General features: G+C 45.2%; 2 protein-coding genes across 2 annotated transcripts; both read right to left on the bottom strand.

Moving 5' to 3' along the window:
• Positions 1-1,962: 1,962 nt before the first annotated feature.
• On the bottom strand, positions 1,963-2,367 carry LOC138877918 (uncharacterized). Its single transcript, XM_070157563.1, has one exon. It carries the CDS (start codon positions 2,365-2,367, stop codon positions 1,963-1,965), a length of 405 nt encoding a protein of 134 aa, XP_070013664.1.
• A 950-nt stretch (positions 2,368-3,317) lies between these two features.
• LOC138868123 (uncharacterized) lies at positions 3,318-6,064 on the bottom strand. Its single transcript, XM_070157562.1, has 4 exons — positions 5,575-6,064; positions 4,346-5,223; positions 3,630-3,866; positions 3,318-3,491 (listed from the first exon to the last, which is right to left on the bottom strand). Exons 1-4 carry the CDS (start codon positions 6,062-6,064, stop codon positions 3,318-3,320), a joined length of 1,779 nt encoding a protein of 592 aa, XP_070013663.1.
• Between the last annotated feature and the right edge of the window lie 1,471 nt (positions 6,065-7,535).

The following is a 7,535-nucleotide window of genomic DNA, read 5'->3' as shown; positions in this document are numbered from 1 at the left end:
CGGGCAGTGCCATATGATATGGGGCAAATGCGGGTGGTTTAGCCCCTGGCTCCAACTCAATCTTGGGATCCACCTCTCGCCTAGGCAGCAAGTGCTTAGGCAACTCCTCGGGCATGACATCTTTGTTCTCCTCAAGCAACTTCTCTATGCAAGGCGGCACTGTCTCTTGAAAATTCTTGTCTTCCTCTAGACTTGCAATGGTTTCCACGAATGTGGGCTCCCCCTTCTTGATCCTCTTGACAACATGCATAGCTGAGAGTTGTGCTTGGATCTGTCCGTGTGGCATAGTCACTGTAGGTACCATGCAAGCTCCTTCTCGCTCCATAACCAAGAGACGTTGGAGGTAGGGGTCGATTAAAGTATGACAATGTCAAAAGAACTCTTGCCCCAGTATGATGACAAAGATATCCATAGCGGTTACGGTAAAGTTTGTCATACCTTTCCAAGTTCCCAATTTGACACCAACTCCATTAGCTATCCCACGAGCATTCTGTATCTCGGCATTCACGGTCTTGACACGAGAGTTTATTGGATCAAGCTTCAATTCCAGTCTCTTTGTGGCAGCCTCAGTCACAAAATTATGAGTTGCTCTAGTGTCCACCATTGCACGAGCGGGCTTGTTGTTGATGGTGAGATCCACGTACTGATTGCCATTATCGATAGGTTGGATAGCTTGCTTTGTGACAGCACCACATAATCTGATCATACCCAACTGTGCGGTTCCCGAACTCTCTCCTTGTGGTTGCTCCTTCCGCTCACGTACCATGGCACTGAGGCTCTTGAGGTCAGGACAATTCCTGAAGCCATGTGGCCCTCCGCATATATAGCATCCCTTCTTCTTGACCTGTGCCTTCTTCTCGGCGTAGCCCTGACGACCACTCGACTTTTTGAAGTCTTGAGTCTTGGAGTATTATTGTTGTATCTCCTTGACTTTGCCACGGTCTCCCCCACCTTTGACATTGTTAACCTTTGACTCCTTGCCATTGCCTTTGTCGTGCTTGTCATGCCTGAAGTCCATCAATGATTCGGCCTCTACTATGGCTTGGTCTATATCAGTGACTTGACTCCTTAGTTGTTAACTAAGTACACGTGCGGCACTTGACAACTCGCTCATGATCTTGCACAACTTGCTCATGTTCTTGCTATGCCAAGTCAGCCTTACTACCTTTAAGATCGCTAAGAGAATGGAAGAAAGAACACAAGAGAATTGTTCAAGGAAGCTTTGTATTAGAGAGAACTTGAATTATTTGCTTGATGAATTACAAATGAATGGCCCCCTTTATATACTAGTTTTCTAGGGGCTAGTGTGTAAATATTAATTATTACACAAGTCCTTGATATTTACAAGATAAGGGCTTTTTCTAGAATTCTCTACAAGCCTGGAAGATTCCAAGGACTTTCCTAGCAAATCCATAAGGATCTAGTTTCTTCCTAAGGAAATGTCCATACCTCTCTAGAATTTTCTCACAAATTCTAGAATTCTTCTTGTATAAGCTTCCACATGGCATTAATAAATGCCAAATGGCGTTTATGTGGCATGATGACATGGCGGGTCATCACACTCTCCCCCACCCAATATTGCGACGACCGCGGCGCAATGCTGCTGCATAAACTCTCGGATCTTATCTTTGAATTGCCACAAGTCTTCATATCGTTCCCACGTGGCCTCCTCCAGTGATTGCCCTTTCCATTAGACGAGGAACATAGCGGTGGCCTTTTGCCCTTGTTTTTGCCTAGCCTGGTAATCTATGATAGCCTCAATCTCCCGATCATGCGAGGTGGTGATAGTCATTGGCGCTCGACTTGATTGGCCCCTACTCTGATCATCCTTATCTTCATGATATGGCTTAAGCATGCTGGCATGGAAGACAAGGTAGATCTTAAGATACGATGGCATGGCAAGCTTATATGAGATCTTGTCTACCTTGCCGACGATCTTAAATGGCCCCTCATACTTGCGAATCAGATTCTGATGCATGCCCCGTAGTGCTTTGAACTGTCTTGGTTAAACTTCACCATGACCATGTCCCCAACTCTATAGTCCGTGGGACGCCGCTTACGGTCCGCAAACTTCTTCATCTTCTTAGCTGCCTTATCCAAGTATGACTTAACAGTGTCAAGCTGTTCCTCCCATCCTTTGGCCATATGATAAACCCCCAAACTCTTTCCCTCGAACGCGGCTGGTATTGAATGTGGAGTTTGTGGTTGTTGGCCTGTGGCTAGCTCAAATGGTGTCCACCCCGTGGACTCACTCCGCTGAAAGTTATAAGAGAATTGGGCAATGTCTATAAGCCTTGCCCAATCTTTCTGATGTGCGCTTACATAATGCCTCAAGTAGCATTCTAGTAAGGCATTGACCCATTCCATTTGTCCATCCGTCTGTGGGTGGAAACTAGTAGAAAAGTGCAGTTTCGTGCCAAGTATATCGAACAACTCTCTCCAAAAGTTTCCAGTGAAGCGGGGGTCTCGATCACTGATGATATACCTTGGTAAGCCCCAATACATTACCATGTTCTTAAATAATAGCTTGGCGGCTTCCTTAGCTGTGCAACCGGTGAGGCGGGCATTAAGGTGGCATATTTGGAAAATCTATCCACGACCACCATAATAGTACCATAACTATCAGACTTTGGTAGGCAAGTGATAAAGTCCATATTCACGCTCTCCCATGGACGCTTTGCAACTGGTAGTGGCTCCAAAAGTCCTCCGGGTTGTTGTTGTTCAATCTTGTCCTGTTGACAGACAAGACAATTCTGCACATAGCACTCTATGTCATGCATGCATGGCCAATAGTAGACTGACTCAACCAAGGCCCTGGTGTGACGTTGACCTGGATGACCAGCCCACATTGTGTCATGACTCTCCCGTATGATCCGTCGTCTAATGTCTCCAAACTTAGGAACGTAAACCTGCCGACCTGTGGTAAGTAGTATGCCGTCTTCTATCCAAAACTGTCTCATCTTGCCTTTGTTAGCTAACTCGATAAGTTGTTTGGCTGTTGGATCATGCTGCATGCATTCTTTTATAGCCTCCCGAATGTCCCATCTCGCTGAAGTGATTGCAGCAAGCTCGGCTTTCCGGCTTAAGGCATCGGCTACAACATTACTTTTTCCCGGCTTATACTCTAGTGCATAATCAAACTTGGCTAAGAAATCCTGCCACCTAGCCTGCTTTGGTGTGAGCTTCTTCTGTGTTTGAAAGTAGCTAGTAGCTACAATATTAGTCTTGATCATGAACCTCGACCCGAGCAGATAATGTCTCCATGTACGAAGGCAATGCACAATGGCAATCATTTCCTTCTCTTGTACTGTGTAAGGTCACTCTGTCTCATTTAACTTGCGGCTCTCAAATGCGAAGGGATGCTTATCCTGCATCAGGACACCCCCAATGGCAAAGTCTGAGGCATCTGTGTGAACCTCAAAAGTCTTGACAAAGTCAGGTAACGCCAAGACTGGATCCTCTGTTACAGCTATCTTAAGGCCTTCAAACGCCTTTTAACAATGCTCCGTCCAAACCCATAGCTTGTTCTTCTTTAGCAACTCAGTCAATGGTGCGGCCTTTGCTGAGTATCCACTGATGAACCGGCGATAGTAGTTGACAAGGCCAATGAAGGATCTCAACTCAGTTACCTTTATGGGTGCCTCCCACTCCTGGATAGCACGTACCTTAGCATCGTCCATGTGTAGCTCGCCATTGCTAACGACATGGCCCAAGAAGTGCACCTTTGATTGCGCGAACTCACATTTCTCCCTCTTGATGTATAGCTCGTTCTCTCGCAAGACTTGGAAAACCTTCCTTAAGTGTTTCATGTGCTCCTCCAAGGTGTTGTTGTAGATGACTATGTCGTCTAGGTAGACTACCACGAACTGATCAAGGTAGGGATGGAAGATCTTGTTCATAAGGGTGAAAAATATGGTCGGTGCATTGGTTAAGCCGAAGGGCATCACCAACCACTCAAAGGCTCCATATCTCGTCACACATGCTGTCTTTGGCTCATCCTCTTCCGCAATGCGAACCTGGTAGTAGCCCTTTCAAAGATCTACCTTGGTAAAGTACTTGGCTTGCCCAAGTCTATCGAACAAGTCAGCAATGAGCGGGATTGGGTACTTATTTTTCACGGTGACCTTATTAAGTGCTCGGTAGTCTTTGCACAAACGCAGCGATCCATCCTTCTTCTTCTGGAACAATACTGGTGCGCCGAAAGGTGCTTTTGATGGGCGAATGTGACCAGCATCCAACAACTCTTTCAATTGTTTCTTGAGCTCCTCCAGCTCGGGCGGTGCCATAGGATATGGGGCAAATGCGGGTGGTTTAGCCCTGGCTCCAACTCAATCTTGTGATCCACCTCTCGCCTAGGCGGTAAGTGCTTAGGCAACTCCTCGGGCATGACATCTTTGTTCTCTTCAAGCAACTTCTCTATGCAAGGCGGCACTGTCTCTTGAAAATTCTTGTCTTCCTCTAGACTTGCAATGGTTGCCACGAATGTGGGCTCCCCTTTCTTGATCCCCTTGACAACCTGCATAGCTGAGAGTTGTGCTTGGATCTGTCTGTGTGGCATAGTCTCTGTAGGTACCATGCAAGCTCCTTCTCGCTCCATAACCAAGAGACGTTGGAGGTAGGGGTCGATTAAAGTATGACAATGTCTAAAGAACTCTTGTCCCAGTATGATGTCGAAGATATACATAGCGGTTACGGTAAAGTTTGTCATACCTTTCCAAGTTCCCAATTTGACACCAACTCCATTAGCTACCCCACGAGCATTTTGTATCTCGGCATTCACGGTCTTGATGCGAGAGTTGGTTGGAGCAAGCTTCAATTCCAGTCTCTTTGCTGCAGCCTCAGTCACAAAATTATGAGTTGCTCCAGTGTCCACCATTGCACGAGCGGGCTTGTTGTTGATAGTGAGATCCACGTACTGATTGCCATTCTTGGTAGGTTGGATAGCTTGCTTCGTGACAGCACCATATAATCCGATCATACCCAACTGTGCGGTTCCCGGACTCTCTCCTTGTGGCTGCTCCTTCCGCTCACGTACCATGGCACTGAAGCTCTTGAGGTCAAGATAATTCCTGAAGCTATGTGGCCCTCTGCATATATTGCATCCCTTCTTTTCGACCTGTGCCTTCTTCTCGGCGTAGCCCTGACGGCCACTCGACTTTTTGAAATCTTGAGTCTTGGAGTATTGTTGTTGTATCTCCTTGCCTTTTCCACGGTCTCCCCCACCTTTGACATTGTTAACCTTTGACTCCTTGCCATTGCCTTTGTCGTGCTTGTCATGCCTGAAGTCCATCAATGATTCGGCCTCCACTATGGCTTGGTCTATATCAGTGACTTGTCGGCATTGTAACTCCTGCTTAGCCCAATTTTGCAACCCGTCCATGAAGTGGAACAACAAGTCATCATGGGTCATGTTGGGGATTTGAAGCATAAGGGTAGTGAACTTCTTAACATAGTTACGTATGCTCCATGTTTGCTTCAATTCCCTAAGCTTGCGCCTTGCCTCGTACAAGACATTGTTTGGAAAGAACTGTCACTTGAACTCCACTTTGAACTGATCCCATGTGCTAATAGTACCTAGACCTTTATCCACGTTGGCCATCTTCCTTCTCCACCATAGCATGACAGTCTCTGAGAGGTACAATACCGTAGTATTGATCTTGGCCTCATCGTCCCTCAATTTGCCGTGCCTGAAGTAGTTCTCCAAGTGCCAAAAGAAGTTTTCCACTTCTTGTGCATCACGAACACCTTTGAACACCGGGGGTTTAGGAGCCTCGATCTTGGCCTCCCTCGTCACCACAACATTGTTGGCTACCTCGGTCATGCCAGCATTGACATGCTCCTCGAGTGACTCTATCTTTGCCTTCATAACATCTATAGTACTCAAAGCCTCCATGAGTCTGCACTCTAAGGCAGTGATGGTTTGCCTTAGTTCCATCTCAGTCTGTGTACGTCCCTCCAAGTCATTTCGGATACTCTCAATCTCTTCAAGAGTGTGCCCCTCAAGAACATTAAGGGTGCCTTCCACCTTCCCCAAGCGTTGGCGAAATATCTCCATGGCATCCATCCTCGCGTTCATCTTCATCACTCACTCTTTACCGAGCGAGACGTCCTCTGGAAGGACCTCCACTTCATCCTCGCTCGCCTCAGTGGTAGATGGTTCTTGGGATGTAAGCCCTTCGTTTGACACAACCTCAGGTGGCACCTCCTGGCTCTTGTTGGTGGCATTCCACTTTTTGCTATGGCCGCTCTTGCCAGCAGCATCCTGGATGACGTTGGCTTGGGTGTTGGCAACGTTAATTTCTCCACCGTTCGTCATTCCCTTAGTTGAAACCTTCGCTCTGATACCACGTTGTCACGTCCTTAGTTGTTAACTAAGTACACGTGCAGCACTTGACAACTCGCTCACGATCTTGCACAACTTACTCACGTTCTTGCTATGCCAAGTCAGCCTTACTACCTTTAAGATTGCTAAGAGAATGGAAGAAAGAACATAAGAGAATTGTTCAAGGAAGCTTTGTATTAGAGAGAACTTGAATTGTTTGCTTGATGAATTACAAATGAATGACCCCCTTTATATACTAGTTTTCTAGGGGCTAGTGTGTAAATATTAATTATTACACAAGTCCTTGATATTTACAAGATAAGAGCTTTTTCTAGAATTCTCTACAAGCCTAGAAGATTCCAAGCACTTTCCTAGCAAATCAATAAGGATCTAGGTTCTTCCTAAGGAAATGTCCATACCTCTCTAGAATCTTCTCACAAATGCTAGCATTCTTCTTATGTAAGCTTCCACATGGCATTAATATATGCCAAATGGCGCCTATGTGGCATGATGACATGGCGGGTCATCACACTAAGGAGCAATTAATATTCATTTAGCTGATAATGGGCAGTGGTACCTATAGTCCAAAAAAAAGGCAGAATGTAACTTATTTAACTTGTCACTCTTTCTTCACATTTTTTCTCAACCGCATCCTAGATCTCTTCTCAACAAGCCCTCAATAACCTATAAATTTCATTAAATTTTTTAGCTAGTCCTATGTCAATGGAAAAAATAGCAAGTCGACATAAATTGCCAGTTGGAGGTGAGAGAAGGAAAAGAGAGATAGAAGATGAGATATGGGGAGAAAAAGAGGGTGACGGTACTCGAGATCTGAGGAATTAAATTCGCTTGCTGAATACTTCTCCTCTCTAAATCCCTAAACATAAGTTCAATCTAGAGAGAAAAGGGGAGAGAGGAGAGAAAAAAGGAAAATGGTGTAACTAAATCCCTTGATTTAAGGCACTAATAATGGATTGAGAGTCTTTTAAGGTGTACTGTATATGTTTTGTAACTAAAACGTGTTTAGGTCGGATAAATACCATAACATGAACATTTTTATTAATAAGGTTTCATATAGTGTATAGGAACAAAAAAATCGAGCGAGGAAATGTTAGGGTCCAAATTACGGGAGAGTTGGTTTGTAGTCCATTATAAATATTATTTTATTATATAACATTTTTTACCTGAGATCGATAATAACACAGAAAAATCT

Source organism: Nicotiana sylvestris, chromosome 9 (genome assembly GCF_000393655.2).
Source record: "Nicotiana sylvestris chromosome 9, ASM39365v2, whole genome shotgun sequence".
NCBI lineage: Eukaryota > Viridiplantae > Streptophyta > Magnoliopsida > Solanales > Solanaceae > Nicotiana > Nicotiana sylvestris.
This window is presented reverse-complemented; position numbering and strand designations above follow the sequence as displayed.

Coding starts and splice junctions, on each gene's coding strand:
- LOC138877918 (XM_070157563.1), bottom strand. CDS start 2,367: ATGGAATGGGTCAATGCCTTACTAGAATGCTACTTGAGGCATTATGTA.
- LOC138868123 (XM_070157562.1), bottom strand. CDS start 6,064: ATGGATGCCATGGAGATATTTCGCCAACGCTTGGGGAAGGTGGAAGGC. Junction 5,224..5,574: donor CAACGTGGATAAAGGTCTAG/GTACTATTAGCA, acceptor ACAATGTCAAAG/GTGGGGGAGACCGTGGAAAA. Junction 3,867..4,345: donor ACTTACCGCCTAGGCGAGAG/GTGGATCACAAG, acceptor TACCTTGATCAG/TTCGTGGTAGTCTACCTAGA.